The following is a 22907-nucleotide window of genomic DNA, read 5'->3' on the forward strand; positions in this document are numbered from 1 at the left end:
TAAAAAACAAAACGGTTTTAATTAGGTCAACTAAAATATGCGTCACATCCTGCTATGGTCCCGCGCTAACGCCTTTTCTTGCAGGCGAATAACCTGACCCCCGGCTCCATGAGCGAACTATGGATAAATCAAAGAAAAGAAAAGTACCGGAAGGAACACAGGATTTAATTCTGTGTGGACAGAGTTATATGTTTTCACAGCAAACGATGCTGGTTTACCAGTATGTTTGATATATGTAGAGAGAAGTTGTCAAAGGTGCTGCAGCCTTTACGTATCGAGGAGAAAAACGGAAGAGGAAGACAGCTGACGATCTTCAGTCATAATTCAATGGGGTATGTAATTTATTTCAGAAAACACTTTTTGTTATATTCCATGGAATGCTCTTAATCTCCCGATAGCAATGAATATATTAAATGCTTTGACAATAAATACATAACAAATTAATCTGTGGAAGCCGTAGTACTGTAAAAAGCATGACCAATCATTTTAGCCGGCCCGGCTAAAATAACTGGATGGCCTAACTGCCTGTCAGCCTTCCATCTTTGCACAAACTTATCTCGTGCCCTCATTGGTCATGTGCGTGTTCGTGTGTGTTGGAGGAGGGGCTCTGTAAGGAAGTCTGAAGGAAGAGGCAGATTTTTCCGGTTGTGTATTTTCAAATTCTAGCGCACTCGAGCTGGTTTCTCCATTCTTACCTACCCTACCTTTAACTCTTTTTAGGGTGCAGCTATATGTTTTATTTATTTCAAAGTGGGCCCATTTTAATTATATATTTTTTCCTTCAAATGTGCAGAGGACTCCCCAAGTGCTGTGTTTAATTTATTTTAAAGTAGGCCTGTGTATTATTTTTAATTCTCCTTATAGGAGTTCTTTGTTTCACTTTTACATAATGTAATAAATAGCCTAATAAATGCAAAAAAACTGTAGTTTTTGTCTGATATAGCAATAAATACAACTTTATAAGCTATCAATCTATGAAATATGTTTTGCGAGTCCAGACAAAAACATTTTGTTGAAAAATTAGCAAAATGGCTCTTTTGGTCAAAAAGGTTGCAGACCCCTGCCTTAGAGCTTTTGTGTCTGATTAAGCCAAAATCCATAAAACTAATTTGTTATCCACTGAGAAAATATGACAGAGAAGAGTTAGTAACAGGGAGATGGAGTCTTTAGATCCTCTAACTGCTCATTCTCAGCCAGTATCAAGGAATTGAACCGTGACTAACCCCAGCAGGTTCTGACCAAATCAATGCAGCCTGAAGAAGCCTGACCAGCCCTTAAGATTACGAGGTTAGCCTGTAGGTCTCTAAAGCAATTTCAAGAGAAGCAGATAGTGAATGAAATAAGTGATAAGTGGCTCACAACAATATAGTTCAATATCTCTGATAGAAGCTCAAGGGTGGCCTGAAAAAATGAATCCAAAGTGGAATATGGTCTCGAGAGAACAGAGTCCTATCGTGTTGTATGGCTCTCCTCTTTTGATTTTGAAAGACGGGGAGGAGAATCCAATCAACTTTGTTATGTGCACTTCCCAGGGGTTGTGAAGTGACACTACTGTAGCACTATGTGCAGAACATTTCCTGAATTATTTTGATATAACGCTAGTTTTAGCCAAAGCTATTAGGTGCTGGAGTTGTGTAGTGCAACAATTTCCAGATGTTGTATAATGCAAATGCTGTATAAATGCTTATTCCTGCTTTCTTACAGTGCAGACGCGTTTCTGCTTGCTCTTGCCTCTGCTTACTTTTGATGCTGATTTTCCTATTTTTATTTTCTGAAAACTTCGAGCAGCGGCTCCTGGACATTAACTTATCACTGGGACAGTTATTCTTCGTAAATAGATGAAGGGTTTCAGCCATATTTCAATATTTTTACGATGACCTCAGTCTTACAGTAGTGTGGCCTAGCAACAGCTAAAGCCTGGTACTGCATGCTATTTAGCTTAAGCTAGTTAGCAGCAAATGCCTCCGTTCTCTACAGATGACTTCCACAAACTTCTACAGAAGATGGCCATGTTGGAAATGAAAATGCAATGGTTGGAAGTTAACGTGGTAGTGAATGGACTAGGTTGGAATGACACAACTATACCAGTGTTGCAAAATAATGGACAAAGGCATGCTAACTCACAGCTAGTTAGCAGCTACAAGGGTTTCAAGGAACAGGAGGGCTGTGTACCGGGTAATACATCTACAAGTGGTAGTCCTCCCTGGAACTCTCTGGGTGCAAAGCCTAAGAGTAAATCATTTCCATGGGTTTTGGGAGGACGAATAACAGGCAGAGCCCAGCACTCTGAAATCTGTGATGCGACCGGCTGGCCTGCATTGTTATCATCCAGGAAGAGCGCCTCTTCAACCCCTATTCATACTAGGAAACAGCCGTGGACAGCTGCTAAAGGGAAAACTACAAACAATCCTCCTAAACCACCAAGTGTGCCAATCCAGAACAGATATGCTCCGCTGACCCAGAACCGGAGATCTCTTTCTGATGACCTGGATAACCTGTCCTCTTCACACAGCAGGGTAAGGACCAATAGCTACTCCAAAAGTAAAAAGCTAGAGGGAAAGCTAACGACTGGGCCTGACACTCTGATTGTGGGTGACTCTTCTGTAAGAGATGTAAAAAGTCTGTGTAGTAAGAACAACACCAAATTACTCTGTTTTCCCAAGGATATGGTCTCTGACTTGGCTGAGAAGATCCTGCATATTGGGGCTGAACATCCGACTGTGAAGAATGTGGTACTACGTATTGGAACAAATTATGTTGTGAAACAACAGTCAGAAATGCTGAAAGAAGACTTTAAATGTCTTTTGGAAACTGTCAGCTCTCTAAATGCGGAGGTGGTCATCAGTGGCCCTCTACCGCCAGTCAGTGTATTGTTTGCACTGAACACGTGGCTTTCAACTGCCTGTACTGACCATTCTGTACATTTTATTGACAAGTTTAACTTTTTCTGGGACCGCAGACATATTTTTAAGGCAGATGGAGTTTTCCTGAACAAGTCAGGAGTGAAATTGTTTATCTCTAACATATTCAACTGCCTGCGTCATCAATCTGTTCCCTCTGCCAAGGACAAGCAACAAGAGGATTCAAAACAAGAGATATACACAGCACATCGCGCAGAAAACCTTGAAGGAGTATCTCTGCACCTGCCTGAGGGAATGTCTTGATTATGGGAGACCTATGACACAAATGGAGGAGTCTCCATCGCTCTTCAACCCCCCTATCACCTTTGAGGATACTCTTCCTTCACCCCCCAGCTGTCTTTACTCTCCGTTCACCCTTTCACCCTTGCCCACCTTCCTGGAGTTCGACCACATGAAGGACATACAGAGGGTTGGCACCAAGTCCTTCCTGGAGATCAATGACCGCACAAAGGCGATACGCAGGGTTGGCAGCATGTCCTTTGCCCCCGCCCCCTCAACGACGGCCACCACAATCACCATCTCCCCCGTCTTCATCACCGTGCCTACGTCAACCACCTCCCCCGTCTTCAAGACAGCATCTGCGGTCTCCGAAGCCTGATAAGAATGTGTGTGTACAAAACGCAGCAAACTCTAACTGATACGTGCTGGGTCCAGGCTCAAGGGCGCATGGCACTCTCAACTCTTTCCAGGACATGCCGGGGCCCTGCCTGCCAGTAGCTTTGCCGATATCTGTGTTGATAGGTAATAGATTGAGAGCGGTGAATCAGCTTAGAAACAGGAAGCGCTCAAATCTTTGTGTGAGTTTATCACATTTAGCAGTGTTTCCATGTAAGCCACAGCTTGTCACAAAAAATCTGACTGATAGTTTATTTAACGAACTTAAACTAGCTTTATTAAATGTTAGGTCTTTGGCAAGAAAAATGTTTTAAATCAATAATTTCATCACTGAGCACAATCTCGATTTTACGTTTTTAACGGAGACTTGGATTGAACAAAATAACAGTGCAGCTGTTCTTACCAAATCATCTCCTCCCAACTTCAGTTTTATGAGTCAGGAAAGAATGCATAGGAAAAGAGGTGGAGTTGCTATTTTGTTCAATGATTCCCTTCAATGCAGGAAGACATCTTATGGGAACTTTGCTTCTTTTGAATATGTGGCCCTTCAGCTGAAATGTCTTCTCGAGCTCTGTTCCTAAATATCTATAGACCATCCAAATACTGTGCAAGCTTTTTTGATGATTTTACTGAACTGCTATAGTGTGTATTGACTTTGACCGTCTAGTCATTGTTGGTGATTTTAACATCCATGTTGGCAACCCCCAGGACAGAGGGGCTAAAGAACTGTTTTGTTTTCTTGATAGCTATGGACTGACTCAGCATGTGATGGAGCCCACGCACAATAAGGGGCACACTCTGGACTTAATTATCTCAAAGGTTCTGAATATCTCAAAGGTTGTGGTGACTGATGTAGCACTCTCTGATCATTCCTGTGTTTTCTTTGAGAGCTCTATTTCTGTTCACAATTTTTTTCAAAAATAAGTAACCACAAAGCTATAAATATAACTGAAAATACTAGGTAAATGTTTACTCAGAAATGTTCTTCCACACTTGCCCCTGCTAACATCTCAGTAAATGAGCTAGTAGATCATTTGAATTAAAAATGTTATAGATGCCATTGCTCCAACTAAGATAAAAGAAGTGACTGGCAAGACAATATCTCCATGGAGAAAGGCCATGAGAGTGAAATCAGAAAAAAGAGTGTGTCAAAAAGCTGAACGCAGGTGCCCAGGTTAATTTTGAAATCTATAAAGAGAGACTTGGCTTTTATAATTTGGAATTGAAAATGGAACAACAGTCTTTCTTCTCTGACATCATTGCCAAAAACAAAAACAACGCATGTGCCTTGATTGCTACCGCTGACAGACTAACAAACCCCCCAGTGTCAGTAGCCTCTGAATTTCTATCCACCAGGGCCTGCAATGAATTTGCCTCCTTCTTCAGTGACAAAATTCAGAAAATTAGACAAGCAGTCAGTGCCTCTGTATCAGGTACAGCAAATGTTTTGTCCCTGTTTCCACTTAAAATCAATTCAAACACCATGACACAATTTCATCAGATTAATAATAAAAACCTAGAGGACATTATTCAACTTCTGAAATCCTCCTCCTGCTGCCTTGATATTATTCCAACAGGGTTTTTCAAAAATGTTTTTCATTGCATGGCTTCAGATCTACTTTATATAGAAAACAAATCTCTTTATGAAGTAATTTATTGCATTTAAATAACTGTTTCGATGTGTTCCAGTCAGGCTTTTGTCCAAACCACAGCACTGAGACTGCTCTTGTAAAGGTCTTCAATGACATCCACTTAAACACAGACAATGGCATAACTTCAGTGTTACTATTATGAGATCTCAGTGCTGCATTTGACACTGTTGACCACAATATATTACTAGACCGACTGGAAAACTTTCGGCAACAGTTCTAAATTGGTTTGAATCCTACTTAAAGGACAGCAATAACTTTGTTTCTATAGTTCCTCAAGGCTCCATCTTGGGGCCTCTTCTCTTTAACATCTACATGCTATCACTGGATCAGATAATGAAAAACTACAAAATAAGTTACCATAGCTACGCGGATGACACTAAAATGTACATAACCATTTCACCAGGAGACTATGCTCCAATTCAAATACTGAGTAAGTGCATTGAACAAATCAATGACTGGGTGTGTCATAACTTTCTCCAATTAAACAAAAATAAAACAGACTTTAATACAAATAACATATTGTATACAGTGTATAACAATATTAGCTTCTCTGACGTACTGCTTCCATAACTGATCTTTTCAAGATATTAAAGTATAAATCCTGTGAGAGAACGAAAAGTTATTTTACCTTTTGCCACTGCTATTTTTCAAAAGAGAAAATAAACTCAGAAGAGAACTGACAATATCAAAAAAAGCTTTTGATATCAGGGAGCCTATTATATACATTTCCAGGTTCACATTTCCAGGTTCACATTTTTATTTTGTGCCTTCACCAAGTGCTTCATTTTTCTCATTGCTGCAGCACCTCTGTCTGAAACCAGAGCCCAGTCTGCTCTGATTGGTTAGCTGACCAGTTGTGTTGTGATTGGTCAACTGCTTAGAGATGTCCCACCCCTTAGCCTATCAAGTACAATGTGTTGGAGCGCTAGCCAATATAACTGCTAGTCTTACGTAGTGATGTCACAATGTCACGGAATTAAACAATTTCATACTAATTTTCAATTCATGTGCAATGATTGTTTACATGCTGCTATGATGGACACATTTCCCAAATTGAGATCAATAAAGAATATCTATATTAATATATATTCTAATATATAGTTATATTTTCTTCTGGGTCTGAAAATTCCCATCTAATTTTGTATTTGCATGTCCTCCTTCATTTAGTCATTCAGCTGCTATAGCCAGAGAGCATTACCGTATTATTGTGTGCAATGTGTATTAACGGAGTCACAAAGACCCTTACTGACAGTATGCAGTTTCTTCGCACTGACAATGTGAGATGAGGCTTAAAATAAGGAGTTGTCACTTTCTGACTGATGCAGTCGATGGTTTATCTCTCTTTATATCTTCCCTCTCTTTTGTGGTAAAGGCATACTATATTATTGGGGGAAATGTGCAAAGCTCAAAAACGTTTTCATTTTTATTTAAATATGAATCACATTTCCAAAGCTACTGTAGCCCTTTTTCCTATATTAACGTAATTTTGGGGATGAGAACTGATGTATTTATGTACGTGACGTGTGCGCTTAGGCAACCCACATTGAATCATCTCAATAAAGTCATGTCCAATGAGGGTGGGAGTAGGAAGAGACTGGAGCACAACAACAGGCTAATTATAAGGAAAAGCCTATCTTTTTAAACCAAGAGAAAGAGCCATAATCCTTTGTGTACTTCCTCCATTGAACTAGTTCTCTTTCTATGATCCTGAAAAATGTTCAGCAAAAAAGGGTAATGAGCGTGAATATACCTTGTTTACGTCGACAATGCTAACAATTTTCTAAGGCATCTTCCGACATTGACATCAAGTCAATATCCAAAAGTCAAAAATTATGTTATAGCATTTACAGTAGAAGGAAGTACACATTTCATTTGGCAAGAAGACATATCAGAGAGGATACCAGGTAGATATATTGTTGTTTTGTTAACATTCAAAGGATGTTTTTCATCCAGTAGTTGAGCCCATCAATTTGCAGCTACCCCTGACAATGGGTTAAGGCAGGGGTCCACAACCTTTCTTGTGCCAAGGGCCGGCAGATACATTAAAAAAAATGTGCAGACCGGTTGTCAATTTTAACTGATCTGAATATTTACTCACCAGCAGGTGGCAACAGAGGCTAATTGTATTTAACAGCCTGAAGAAATACCAATATGCACCCAAAACATATTAACAACATTTAAAACCAGGATACAATTAAAACAAAAAATTAGGACCGCTTTACAAATATTAATATAATATATAATAAAGCCTAATATAGGTGGCAACAGTGGCCAATTGTATGAAACAGCCTGAACAAATAATAGAACAATATGCATCCAAAACATATTAACACAGTTTAAAACCAGGATACAATTAAAACAAATTAGGACCACTGTACACATATTGATATAACTTAAATGTAAGTGAGACCCCTGGGCTTGTTAGCCAGCCATAATAACGTCATACCGGGGCGTTCGTTCCGGTGCACTCCGATAGCATTTAGCACTACATCGAGATTAAGATTAAACTAACTTATTTTGGGAACACCCACATACCTATGGAGTTGGCCAGATGTGTGTAAATTACTGTTCATGGTCATTTGAAAACAAATGCCGTTGTTGGACACACACAAACACACCAAACATACACACACACAGCGGAACTGAGCAGAGCACATACACACACACACATCATGCGCCTTTGTGACCGGACATTTCCTTCATACAACGAGTAATAGGCGGAATAATCGGGCCGTTCGATGTGTGTGTGTGTAGAGGTGTGTGTAGTTGAAAAGTAGCAGCCTGCAGTGGGGAACACAGTGAAGGCGGTGTGTACGCGCTGGTGCTGCACTTATCAGAGGCTGCCTCCTGATGCTGCAGCCATTTCATGAAGTGAAGGAGGCTTTAAAAAAAAAAAAAATAGCTCTACACCCCTGGCCGCAATGTCCTTAAAATGAAGTCCGAGTTCGAAATATATCTAAAATAATGTATGCACTGCCATTCCCCCACAAACATAACAGTCTGCGATTAAACGGTTGTCTCCTGTGTGCTCCACTTCCTATTGGCGCACCACCTGTAACTTTCTCTGCGCACGAGAGGCTGAGACCTTATGCTAACCAATTTTGATTTATTTTGTATGTTTTGGATGAAATAATATGACTGGTATAAAATTAAATTAAAAAAAATTGATAAAATATATTGAATTTTTTTTGATAAAATATTTTTATATATTTATAATTCTGCAAATATTACGATAAACTCACAGCTATTTCGTGGCCCGGCAGTAACAACCGGGGGTTGGGGATCCCTGGGTTAAGGGACTGGGAAACAGGCTTTGACAATTTGATCCTAAAAAAAACAGGTAGTACTTTTTATTTTGTGTTGCTCAAAAACCATCACTAGGAATCAATCAATCCTGCTTTTAACTGTTTTGTGTTGGTCATTGATGGTGCTGTTCGTCGTACTGAAGGGATCTATATATACGTGCAGAGAACAAGGTTTCTAAGCCTGTTGCTTTGGTTGTAAATAGACTTCAGACCTTATTCTTTTTCCAGAGAGCCGTTTTTATGCCACACATATAGCCCTTTGTAGCCTTGCAAGCGGCCACTTTCAAGCGTGCAAAGAGCTGTTCCTTATTGGCGCATATAGCCTTTTTAAGCCCAGCATAATGCTTTTTTTTTGTGAGGCAGAGTTTTTTAAATCCTTATAAACAACTGTTTTCTAGCACTGCATACCACGCAGTGCATATAGCGGTTTCTTTTCCTGCACAAAGCTGTATTAAGCCCATACAGCTTTTTTCAAGCACCTCATACAGCCTTATCAACACAACACACATAACTATTTCAAAGTGCCGCATATAGCCTTTATTAAGGCTTGCAAACTGCTTATTTCTACCAGCGTATAAAGCCGCTTCTACGCAACGCATACAATTGTTTCTAACCCTTCATATTGCTGTTCCTACACATTCCATATAGTCGTTTCTAGCACAATTTTTGAATGTTATTAGCAGTATACATGTGCATAATAATGTATTGGTAGAAACCAATCTTTCATATGTCAAATCAGACATTCATCAACACAAGCCTCTGGGTTTCTATCCTTAACTGTTTTTCATTTCTCTTCACTTCACCCTGTGATGCTGGTGAAAACAGTGACCCGGACAGAACAGGCAGACAGGCAGATAGAGGGGGTCTGTTTTACTGAGCGGGGGCCTGCTCGCAGCCTCGGTCAGGTAATGGGGCCGTAATGGGCTTTTAAGAGCCGCACAGCTGATGGTAGTGTTTGCCCTTCAGTGGAAAAGCAGTGCAAACAGGAAGTGTCGCATGGAGACATCCCCAGACGCTGGACAGGCCGGGATGAGTCATGACGCCTGCTGATGACAACTTTACCAAAACAGCCTCTAATAAAGCAAAGCTAACAAGCCCGTCATAAACCCAGTGTGAGAAAAAGTTTTTAGAGAGTACTTGTCCATGGACAAGTGAGTTTGGCAATTTACTTGTCCGAATACATTTTTCACTTGTCCAGAATGGAAAATATGGCAACACACATGCTGCAACCTGCCTGTGAGACAGAGTCCAACCACACATGTCCAACACTATAGGCCTAATAATAATAATACATTATTTTCATAGCCTATAGGCGTACGCTTTTCTACAACTTAAAGAAGCTTGCACGCTTACACATGTCCTGCAATACACATGTTTGTACACTGTTTGTAAAAGTAAATAAATAGTATGTTCATTTCAATAATGTACTTTCTATACCCTGCTTCATAAACAATACTGACATCCCTGTGCTCCTCCGAGTCTGGGGTTCCGGGGATGTGAGGAAAACGCGAGGACACAGACAGGGAGGCTGTTTCACTTCATAAAGGAAATGGCGGTCAATATTAACAACACAGGAGCTAAAACGCTTAATAATCTTCATTACGTGTTAAAGAAAGAACATAAGAAAGTTTGACAAAGATGAGGCTGTTAAACGGGCAGCGGATCCGCTGTGTGTAGAAAGAGAGAGAGAGAGAGAGAGACGCTGAGCTGCAGCGATCAGCTGATCCGGAGCATAGAGAGAGAGAGAGAGCTGCGGTCCGTGGGGTTCGGCCTCGCGTCCTGTCCTCACAACTCTTATTAATCCCGGGACCTGACAATTGTTATTTGTTCCTACTCGGAACCGAGTTTTGCTTCCCAACCCTGCCACTGTGCTACACGTCCCGCCACGCCATGCCCCTGTCTCAGTACAGAAAGCGGCGAGATGCATTTCCTTAGGAATTGACAAGCAGAACCGAAACTAACATTTCTAAACGAACAATGTCGGACACGGACAATTTGCGAATGAGTTCTGCCTTTTGTAAACTTAATTTGTCAATAATTTGTCAATAAATGAGGGCGAAAAACGTCACTTGTCCACCGGACAAGTCAATTACAAGATCTACTTGTCCGTTATTGTAAATAACACGTCCCGGACGGTGGGACGTGTGCTTTTTCGCACACTGAAACCACTCAAACTATAGGCTAATTTGTGCCAAAAATGTGTCTTTTTCTTTTTTTGCCTGCAACCTGAATCAACTCTAATGGCTCTAAATTAGTTCAGCCTGGGTGCACGTGTAAGAGGGCGGTTTTAAATGCATCCTAACAGCTATTTTCCCCTTAGCAAGAGTTATAAACTGATAAGAAAATGGCATTTTTTAAATACTATTAGAAAGCAGTGCTGACTGAGCAAATAACCGGTTAAACATTAAGAATCAAAGTGGAATCTATACCGCAGTGCTCTCAAGTAGTTTGTTGACCAATGGCTATCAAACTAAATACACACTATGATAGACCTCTGATTTCCACTTACCTCTATAACAAACCTAAATCAAGACAAACTCCTCTTTAAGTTTAGCCTCTAAGCTTTTGCTCACGTCTTCATTTACCAAATGAATCAATCTTAAACCTAAAGGAGCGTGGCAGACACTGCATTCAGATCAGTAGTCTTAGTCTTCTTCTTATCCAAAGGACACTATGCACCTCTATTTACAGAGACAGAGGCAATGTTTTTTGTTGTTGTGCTAGACCTTCATCGGGCAAGAAAAGAGAGTACCTGGTGACGAAAACAGAAACAAAAGTAAATATAGAACTGACAATTAACAGACGGATGTAAGCAGGACTGTTATTGAATGCTAATGTCGTCTGTAAGTAAATCAAAAAATGGTTTGCCTACAAGATTGTGGTATCAAGTTTAAGAAGGATTCTATTTTACAAGCAACACTTTCTTCAATGATTACCAACAACCTGAATTGCATTTCTTTTAATGCATTTCATATATAGTGGAGGTTTGAGTGACACGGATTGCTTGATGAAAAACTGCAGGTATAAAATCAAAGCAACAGTTTATACTTTATTTGGAGGTTTTCCGAGCTAGACTTTCATCTTGCAAGACGGAGGTTTATTTGCAGCTCTCTTCATACCTCCTATTTAAAGCTCTGGTTACTTGATGTGGCATCATTATTATATGTGTTCTGATTATGAGCTGCCAGAAGCAGAAACTGAGGTCCATCAAGAGTCTAGTGTGGGAGATAATAGCAACAAAGCAACTGAAGTAGAAAGCCTGGTCACACAGTAACTTATCTGACATACATGTTGATTCATTTAATGTCTTTGCTTGGTAACCATGTAATCTACAAAGGCTAAGAGTAATGTTGTGTTGCGTGGGAGGCTTCATTGAGGTATCACTTGTGTCAGTGGTGGATCCTCCATGTCCGATCAATGGCAGGTGTTAAACACAAGGCACATTAATTAACCGCAGAGAACAGGAATCAAGTGGCTAACAGATCAATCCTATGAGGCCTATGCAAGGTATTACTTTCCTGGCTATCTGGTAGTTTCCCTATGCATAAGAAGACTGCATACTCAAACAAGATGCCCTGACATGACATCAATATAGCAGCACACAAATCCAATCATGCATGCATGCACGTGGACACACAGTTCAGGCTGAGAAATTGGTTTAGCATAACTATGTTGACTGTGAAATATAGAACTTAAACTGATGCTAAACAGTACACACTTCGGATCAGATTCCTCGATATGATTCTTGGCATTTGATTTATTTATCAGTAATATGTTTTTTTGGTAAAGTAGTGAAATATGCCTTATGATTCATTCTACCAACAGTTTACCTGCTTCGTAAGTTTGCATGTAATATTGTGTGAATTCAGGCTAACCCAGTGGCGAGCCGTGACTTTTATACCTAGGCCCTCTTAACCCTTCACATTCCAACAAAAACTAAATAGGCAGATTCAATTCTTTGGACATTTTATTTTAAATACAATTAAATCAAGTTATTTTGGTAAAACTAGTGAAAAATTGCAGGGGGGCGTGGTCAGCTGCAGCTCATTTGCCACAGAATCAGCCCTTGTGAAGACAGGGCTGGAATAGAGCAAATAGAGCGAAATGAGGCATGGCTAAAATACATGATCTGCTTGGTATATTGAAAAGAAAACTTCACAGACATGTTTTATATAGGTATGGCCCTACAATATATTATTCAAATATAGCATGATAGGTCCACTTTAAGAGATATTTTTGTAATGTTTTTTAAATATGATTTTGTAGAATATCTTAGCACCTCAGAGAGGGCCTAGAGGACCCTGACGGCTCGCCACTGCACAAAACCCTTCAAAATGCAGATGAAACACAATAACACACACAATCTAACCGATCGTTGCAGCAGTGGACCAGCAACCCCTGTTTTCCGAGAGGTAGAATTACAGTTTTTTGTCAAAGGAGTCTGGTGGCCTATAAAAGAGGAGAAATAATAGCTTGATTTCCCCATCGCAAAGCGCTGTCGTATAAGAGTGAAAACTTAAACTGTTATTGATTTTTTTGGTCGAGTCTTTCTTTTAGACGCTTAATATGTTTCAGCACTTCCTCTGTCCATAGAGGTGCATTGCTTTTGTCCTATGCCATGCAACATGCTGACCGCAATCTACTTGAAGTAATTAACTAACTACCCATAAGCATCTCAAACAAAAGCACTTCAAGCTCTTTGGACTATCCTTTCAAACTACTACTAGAAAGTACTATTTAATATCTCTTGGGATTAGATTCTATCTGCCAGTGATGGTCGAGAGTCGCGGTGAAGGAGAACATTCTGGAAAAGTTACAAGCTTAGTATTGTAGTTTGCGTTGGCTACATTAGTCAGGACATATGGCCAAATCCTTCCCCTCTAGCATTTCACCTCAGCTCACCCTGGAAACAATCGAGACTGACACAGAAGGGAGAAAACAGGCCACACTTGTCTTCTGCTGTCTTCCCATCTTGAACACTCTTCCCACACAAATCGGTCAATTTCTTGAAGTTTTGTTCTCTTGTGGAATGAACAACCAACATGCCTCTCCCAAAACGTGTACCTCTCCTGGTTGCTTTGAGATTACTTTTTTGGCATACCAACAAGTCGCAGCAGGCATCTTTTTAGAAGCCAACACACTGTGATTCCGTGAAGTTTGTCTCTTGGCATTTGCTGCAGTACATATTGTATGTGAGAAAAAAAATGATATTCCCTTCACCCAGGGAGGTTGCATCTTCTCTCAGCTCCAATTTCCAACGTTGACAAGAGGCAACGGGAAGCCTTAGACACGGTGATGGCTTCATTCAAGCGGTAACAATTTTTTCATTGGGGATGATTTCATGGAAAAACTTTTCTTCTTTTATGGTTATGGATTTTGAATGGACCTACAACTTCAATTTTCTTCTGGCCTCAGCTTAATTCACTTTATCCTCATTTGTAATCGACCTACAGCCAACAAACTCTGCCCTCATCTGCTGAGCTGCAGTATTACAAATACCTTTTTTTAACCCCCCACATGTCCCAATTCATGATACAGATGGAGAACTTCTCTAAGGGCTAAGCTGTAAAAAAAAAAAAAAAAGTAAAACTTTGGAGAGCCTGGAACTCGCCTCTTGTGACATTTTATGATGAACAGTTGGTTTTCACGAACCATTAAGTGTCGTTCATCATGGTAACTTATCACCAGACACGCTGCATAATTCCCACAAATGTCACGCCGCAGGATTATCAGCTTCTGGGTCGGTGTTGCAAAGCAAAAGCCTTACATTGTTGCCAAAAATAAATAAATGGATATTATAGATGGAGTAAAAGGAGCTCCATTGTAAATTAGGGATTGAAGGCTGATTTTCCAGGTTATACAGGTTTCTTTAAATAATTTAATGTTGCCTCTGTGGTTAGTTTCATGTCTGTCTGTAACTTTGTGTGGTAGTGTTACCACTGACAGGTCTCTCTTGAAAATTAGACCTTGTGTCTCAAGGAGATTTTACACCTGTATAAATAAACGCTAAAAAAATATATAACATTTGTTCGCTGGAGTACTATTCGGGTTTCAATTTCGTTATTCGGATATTTGTTTTTTTTATATTTATTGAAATCTCCAATATCAACGTAAGAGCTTGTGCCTCTTCGGGGGGTGCTAACACTTAACCATAAAAGTTATCGTTTACTTTCTCCGTCTTTATATGTAGATATTACTTTTTCTCCGTTAATCTCCGTCACGTTGTTTCCATAGCAACAACAACTTCCTGTCAACAGTGCTAACTCTCCTTCAAAATAAAAGCATGTCCATACTAAATAGGAAGCCAAGCCAAATTACACTTAAGACATATACCATTGCAACGAAAGTAACAAACACAATGCAATATCCTTTTCAATTTCAAAGAACACAAATTGGGTTGTATACATTAACAAATAACTATAAAACAACAATACTGTAGAAGAACCAAATGAATGCCGTGAATAAACCAAAATACACGTGTTGAAGCTGTTCGCTGCTGATTACTACACAACCCCCGCGTGGATTACTACCGAATATCCGGACCCCGAAAAATGGTATTCGGGACTGCCCTACTGTCGGGTCACTCATTACTGGATCAGCCAGCTGCATGAGACGGATACTGACGGGCTGTCAGGAGAAGGGGAGGAAAAGAGAGGCTCCGTGTATTATTCTTATATTATTATATAGAGTCGTTATTAATTTGATTTAAATCTCAATAAATATCAAAGAAGACCTTTGACCGGCACTTTTTTAATTTTGTCCGGAAGATTTAAACTTTAAGAGACATGTTGACCGGCGGAAAGAAATCCTAACGGAAACTCTGCCGCATGGTTCCCTCGTCCCTTGGGAGAGGCAGAGAGGCGGGTGTTTTTCAGCTGCTGGTGGACTACTGGGGAGATGGAACGTCCTGCTCGGGAGCCAGGCTCAGAGTTAGTGGCAGTGGGTGCGGCGCACCTGACATTTAAAGCAGGAGCACTCGGGGAGGGAGAAAAAGAGAAACGGAGGCCGCCGAAACAGCCAGAGCCCTGCCTCTCCCCACCTCTGATCCCCGCGTCAAATCTACAGCTCCACTACCAAAACCATCAGCAACAAGTGGACATGGAGAACTACATGAACTACATGTTGCTAAATCCACCGCGGAGAATAAACAGAAGGGCAACCAGGCAACCATGGCAACCATGCGCGGGAGGTCTTCTTCGCTGCTTTTTGAGTATTTTGTGGCAAAAGCACAGCGCCACTTACAGGCACGGCATATGTACTACAGCGTCTCCAGCGGGTCGAGCGGTCTCGTGTGGACGGACACGTTTATTGAGCTGATTGTGTATGGGCAGAAGACTTTTTTGATATCGAATTCTGTTCGTTTTTGTTTTTGTTTCCGTGTAAACAGGGTCTAAGAGTAGAGAGTTGGGTTATGTATTGAAATTAAAGATGTGTTTGATCCTCTTACCAAAGACTTCATCTTGTGGTTCTGGTTCCGGTTCTGGTTCAGGTTGAGGTTGTGGTTCTGGTTCAGGTTCTGCTGCTGCTACTGTTTCTGCTGCTGCTGCTACTACTACTTCTGCTGCTACTGCTGTTGTTGTCAGCTCTGCTTCAGGTTCAGGTTCAGGTGACGGAGCCTTTAATGGAAACACAAAAACAGATTGAAGAGGTGAGACGCTGAGGTGCCATGGCAACAGAGCAAAGACAGAGACCAACAGAAGGAGAGACAGAAAAAGAGGATGAGAGGGATAGATACACCTATTAAGGCTTTATAATTAAAGCAGAATTATTCTCAGATTCATTCATTTATAATTCAAATTAGGGTGGCACAATGGCATAGATATTAAGGTTTGCCCTCTTTGAAGCCAATTCTAGAAAAATATAAATGTCATTAATCTTCTTTTGGACATAAGGCAGGAAACAGTCTGTAACAACAAGTGGGTTGGACAAAATCATTTGTTATTAAATGCAAAAAGTGATATATCATTGATCATTTTGTACACATATTCATGTAACTGTACTTATGGATGATCATTGTGGTCAAAACCTTTTCAGCATTCAACATTTAATTGCCATAATATTATGATTATAGGATTAATCTTAATACATTATGATTCTGAATTCTATGCTTATGTCCGTTTGTGTTATTTTCTTAAATATCTCCTGGAGTTTAGGGTGAGGGTTTTCCAAGAGCACATAATACGTGATGTCCAACAGTATTTTAGATTTGTTCGAAATGTGCTTTTGTGAGTCTCAAATGCACTGTGTTAAAATGAGGCAGTTTATCAATATCAACAAGTAAATCCATATATAAATCTGCCATCTTATATCCTTGAGGTTAATAGGCTACTGAGAGTATGTACAGAGAAGCTGTTGCAATGGTTACGGAGGAAAGCTGTGATACTGTGACTAACTAGTCCCTTGTGTAAGCTGGCATAAGAGCTCGTTATCTCTCCTTCAGAAACCAATTTGATACGGATCTTAATACAAAGCCTGTGATTCAATTAAAATGTTTTGCATCGTGATCACATCTGTTCAAAATCCCAATAATTGCTTCTAAGAAAATAACTATTTCCAGCAGGTGTCACACACAGCAGATCTTTCCAGACTCAAGTTCATTCAAAATGCCAAAACCAGACTCCTAACAAAATACCTGATATAATCCTCCTTTTAGCTTAACTACACTTGCTAGCTTTTTGAATGTAAGATCTTGATGAAATAATAAATCAAATAAAATATATATTTTATAGTAATAGTTATATTATAGTTTCTACAACCGTTGCTTTGTTTGAAAATATCTCCAATTTGGCTCTAAAGGTGATCTTTTAATGATCAAAGATATTTTCAAACAAAGCAATGGACGTATTAACTATAATATAACTATATCACTATAAAATATATTTTTATTATTTATTATTTCAAGAAAAAATCTTGTATTCAAAAATGACAACCCATAGAAAACCAGGAACTAAAAACAACTCGTATTTATTTTCTTTGTCATTACATTTACCAATTATTTGAGATCAACAAATGTAAAAACTTGTGAAATATTTAAATTCCAGTTTCTCAAAGTCAAAGGCAATGTTTTCTTTTGTCAGCCCAAAACCCAGATTCTTCCATTTAAAACTACTCAGTGATTAATCAATTATACAAACAAAAGCTCACAGTGTTTCTGTCTGTCAATTAAAAGATGAATTATTGCAGCTCTACGTCCACATTACCTCAGAGAGGCTTACATTAAGGCAATATAAAGACTAAATGTTACCATTTAATGTTTGTTATTAGGCTTTCCAGATATATCAAAGTACTCAGCTGCCTGACATCTCTTCTGATTCGGGATGTTTGAGTATAAGGTTAAGATTATGCAAGCTCAATGACTATACCCACTGAACGGGTACTTTTGAGTAATTGGGGGCGACAAATTCATCTAAAAAATGGCTTAGTCATGTTCATTTCTTTTTATATTGTTATTCACAACAAGTAAAGTTTCTTGCTACTAATTTCTGTCTCCAAGAGAACTTAATAACTGCGTTCGCAAATCCTCTTACTGATTCCCTCCTCCTCCCTGAGGACAATGTGCACTCATATCCCCAGCTTGCACTTCCGAGTGGACTTGCCAACATGGGAAATCAACACAGGCGTTCAAAAACTCTTGGCCCCATGCACTGCCAACCATCACCATTGCATGAGCAACTGTACCACAGTCCTGTGAGTTGGAGGTGGATGAGTGCAGTGAGCAAGCACTCACCGATGCAAATCACGTAAATGTCAGCAAACGACCTTGCATCTTTATGTTGCTAAATTATGTACAAACTAATTACATAAACTTGTTTTGGGATGAAGAGATACAGATTTCATGAGAAGGCTCAATACTGGATTTAATTACATACAAACAAAGTCCTGCCTTCAAAGAGCTTGATGATGAATCTGCATAAGTAGTTCTACTGTAGATAAAGGCTGTTGGTTATCGTATCAAGTGGGCACTGTCTCTACCATGACTCCTACTAATACATACATATTCATATTTGACTGAAATATGATGTTACATTTAGGAGAACTCTAGAGGTTTATAAAAGACCCAGAAAACCATTTTGTCTTGACTATTAGCGTCCTTTAGGTACACACTTTTCTGCCAACCTTTTATTAATTTCCTTTCAGATGTACTGTATTTCTTGTTTTCTCTGAAGTCTTTTCACTGTTTTTATGTCAAAATGTGTGAATACAATTTGTCTTGATCAAGCTGAAAATATGCTTTTTTATGTGAAACTCTCAATAAATAATACGTCAATGTGTATTTCGATTGGTAGTTATTCAGTCATGAAAACCTAACGATACAAAGAGATATTTGCAAAGTTAAGTAGATTTTAAATACCTAAGTTTGATAAATATGGGCTCTAAAATCTTTAAGAATTAAACTTACGAGCAATATAAAGAACAAGCAATACGAAAAATGTATCAAATAACTTACAAGATTGAGATGTAAGTTAAATCAATAATTGTATTAGCAGATGCAAAGGAATTCATCAAGATAACGAACCGGTGCAATCCAGGATATAACCTCAGCATTTGTGTTTTTTTTATTGTCAAGTTGTTGTATTATTTGTCTGGCCAAATAATTTCCTTTTGGAATTATCAAAGTTATATCTCAAGTGATCCTATCTGGCCCTAACACATGGAGCGTTGGGAGAAAAGTGGAAGAAAAAGAACATGTTGGCAATGGACCTGCACAGAGGATTAAAGCTGGTCGTGGGCAGCTGCTGTCAGCCTGACCTGACACCTACTCACCACTAGTGTCTCATTAAAAATACAGAAGGTCTTTTTAAGTGGAGTTTGTGTATAGGAGAAAGTGAAGCATCACCTGACCCTGGGGCATATAAAGGAGATCAGGAAAAGAGCTCAATTAGGTTAAAGCTTTTATTCCATTTACCTATGTCTTCCAAGTGGCTTCCTGTTGGCCTTCACCTTTTAGCTGAGCACTATTTACCCATTCCTCCCCTGAGAATAAGGGGGTGTAGAGCTCTTACACCTGTCAACAACCCCCACAATAAAAAGTTGAAACCCGTGTCTAAGTATCTAAAGATGCAGTTCTTCTAATAACTGGTAGAAAATAATCTCACTTGAATTGCGTCCTTCTTCAATGTGATGCATATAGGCCATCAAATGCATATTTTGGAACCCCTTGACATTTGGATAAGACAATCTTAACTATGGTAGTAGTAGTTAGTAGTTAGTTAAGATTCTGGTTTTAAAATGAGCCACATGGAACATAAAAATGGCTGCTGGTAGCATTTTCTAAAAGCTCACTGAGATAGCGTTAGCTATGTTAGACAGCTAGCATAAAGCTGTAAAATCCATCAATTTCAGTTGTGATATTGGCTATAAATCTGCATTTGTTTACCTGTTGGAAATCAATGACCTTTTGTTTCATAAATGTGTAGAATTTCAAAATGTGCCACCTTCTTTTTTGTATATGTACCTTGAGAATGGAAAGCTTGACAGGTATTAAAGTTATTTGATTTGTTTCGCTTTTTGTACTGTAGGAAAATATTAACCCTATTTGTAAGCATGTTTCGTCTGAAGATTTTAACCTTCAGCCCATAGTGGTTGCTGCCTCAGCTCCACTCAGCCCTATGATCTTGGTTCAGCAGTAGATAACCGTATATGCAGTTAAAAGGACCACTCAAAGGATAGCTCTCATTCAATGCAGTAGTGAGAGGGGAAGGAGAGTGCAGCCATTTCAACACCTTCCAGGTCTGGGCTGATTTGAGACTTTCAAAGAAACCTTTTCTCATCTGGGCCTCGTTGATAGCTTTGTCCTTCAGAGTTTCATCCTGTTCACACCTTGGAGGTTAATCATCTGACCTTTTCACTTAGATAAAAAAAGCACAGGGAGGCTCTCGACAGTGTGGCTCTACATTCAGAAGGTCGGATATAAACTTTAATGAAATTCAGCAGTATTTCAATTTACCTGATGAGGGCCAAACGTCTTTTGGACAACAATGCTTTATTGACATTACACAGTTGGGCTGGACTCTTATCAAAACTGTCTTTTGGTACCAATTGATTTTCTCTATTTAGTTTTCAACTGAAGATAGTAGCCCCCCACTGTAGGGGAGATTCTTCAAAGAAACACTATGTGAAACTGCCTTACATAGTCTTCACTGCGACATACCTTTTATATCAAAGTATCAGAGTCTACACAATGTACCACATGAGGCAGGTTCACACAAAGTACTTTTCCCACAAAGGTTCCTGACAATTCTTTAGTTCTCATGAACTAAGTACAGATCGCGTTCACACCGGAAATTAGTTCCTGGGGGTGGATTAGGCAAATGAAGCCGCTGACGTCACTTCTTCTTCTTCTGCTTTGGGTTTACTGGCAGGCCGTAAACAACTTTACGGCGTATAAATCGCCCAAAAATAAAATATATTTCGCCCAAAATCCCCGACCGGAAGTCCCCAGAGTTAGGGACTGGCTTCAGCAGAAGCTGCTGGGACTCCCAGCAGCTTCTACTGAAGCCTTCCGAGTAAACGGCCAGAACACCAACACCTCCTCATCTCCACCGCTCCCATGTTTTATTTTGTGTTGTCATAAGTTAGTCTCTCTGCGTTTCTACGCTGGGCTAATGCTAATGCTAATAATGCAATGCGAGGATAATAAAATGGCGGCTTTACAAAAGTTTTTGGGAGTTTGACGGGGCGTGGTTTGCATTCCACCCAGCCAATCAGACACAGGAACCTTTTTCTCCCACGAAAGTCCCTGCTCTCCAGCAGGGACTGAAAAGGGGGTAAAAAAGGTTCTCTTGAACTCATTTAGTTCCTGGGACTTTTTGGTGTGAACGCAACTAAATCGTAGTTCTCAGGAACCTTTGTGGGAAAAGTACTTGGTGTGAACGCGCCTATGGTATACAACATCGTTTTGCTAAGATTTTGCAAGTCTTGGTTTTACAGTCACTGAGAAAAAAGAAAACACGTGTCATTTAAGGGATACCTTTTCATTGAGAACAAGAAAACAATATTCATATTATGAAGCAAATATACTGTAACTCAAATAAAAGGTACAGTGCCACACATCAATATTACACAAGTAAAACAACGTTTTTATAGTACAAGCATGATCAATAAGAGGACATCTGTCATCTTGACTTGAGGATAATACAACCCTTTCACCCTAAAAGGTATCCCAGTTTTACTTTGGTGGTTGAAACAGATCAGACTGTGGGTGGAACAGATAAGACTTGAGGTGGGAGAATTGTCGTTGTAATTCCGATGTGGGCTGATCTCACACAGAGGAACAGAAAAGACAAGGACAAGACTGCTGGGCATGTCACAACACAGAGAGCTCTAATTGGGTACAGCCATCCTGATGAGACACAAGCTCCCTCATCTGGAGACTTCTGGTTGTCAATTCAGTATTTTAGTAATTGGAATGTAACACGGCCAGGCACAAAGAAGGGGTAACATCATCAACCCTCTTTACTGAAAGGCACAATTACTTAGTGTTTCAAATATAGAACCTCTTTTCAATAGATTTTAATTGGTCTGCTGAAGTTTAAGACATTGATTTCCCTCTCCATATATTCAGTACGTTTGGTTTTCTTTTCCAGTGTAGCCATAAAGGGTAGGATAATCCAGTTTCTAAACCAATTCAAACTTGAGTACACGTGTCCCTTATTCAATGCAAAATAATTATTTAAAATGTTTTCCCTCGCAAGAGCTGGAAAGACAATCAAGTGCTTGAATACTGTTACCCAGAACAAGTAAAAACACCTGTTCCTTCAGTTCTTACTGCGATGGTAATGACAACACTGTGGTTGTCAATCCTTGGTATGTAAAGGGGTTTGAGGGAATACGAGTGTGAGAAATGGAATAAACAGTGTGTGTTTCTTCCTTTATGTTTATGTCGAAAGCCAAAGGAATTACAGTTGAGATATTGTTCCCTCCCATCATTTATTTCTTAATGCATTTGAGTATGTAATGCAGACTGGGAGTATCTTTTTCCATGGGTGGCACCCACCTTTTACTCAATGCACCTTACCTAACTTTTCTTCAACAGGTTATTTATGTATTGTGTAAGATAAATAGCATGCAACCTAATACCCTTTCATTCTTCCACCTTATTATGTGAACAGTAGGTTCCTCATGATAAGATATTTACTCCGCAGCTAAAGTAAAATGAAAAATAAATGTTTCACATATCTCAGACATCCACAGTGAACATCACCAGATGGTGTTAAGACCTAATATTTGTAGATGCACATTTTCCACCATAATATTTTCTAGTGATACTGAATAATCAGAGTGAAATCTATCACACCAAACACATGGATCAAAGTTTCTCAACTGTCAATAACCTGAATACACCCAAATGCAATGCAGGTTGTGGATTTTACTAAGCTTTTAAAAAGAAAAAGTTACTCTTTCTGGCTCTTGCT

The 22907-nt window shown here is 39.5% G+C and overlaps 1 protein-coding gene across 3 annotated transcripts in view; it reads right to left on the reverse strand.

The window, feature by feature from the left end:
• The window catches only part of LOC307047614 (myelin basic protein-like), a 143560-nt gene that overhangs the window by 23156 nt on the left and 97497 nt on the right, over positions 1–22907 (reverse strand). For all 3 annotated transcript variants that reach the window (XM_079694635.1, XM_079694637.1, XM_079694636.1), the window contains exon 3: positions 15941–16109. In XM_079694635.1, the coding sequence (XP_079550761.1) occupies positions 15941–16109 (169 nt within the window). The remainder of the gene's footprint in view (positions 1–15940; positions 16110–22907) is intronic.

This window comes from Notothenia rossii (assembly GCF_949606895.1).
Source record: "Notothenia rossii genome assembly, chromosome: 7".
NCBI lineage: Eukaryota > Metazoa > Chordata > Actinopteri > Perciformes > Nototheniidae > Notothenia > Notothenia rossii.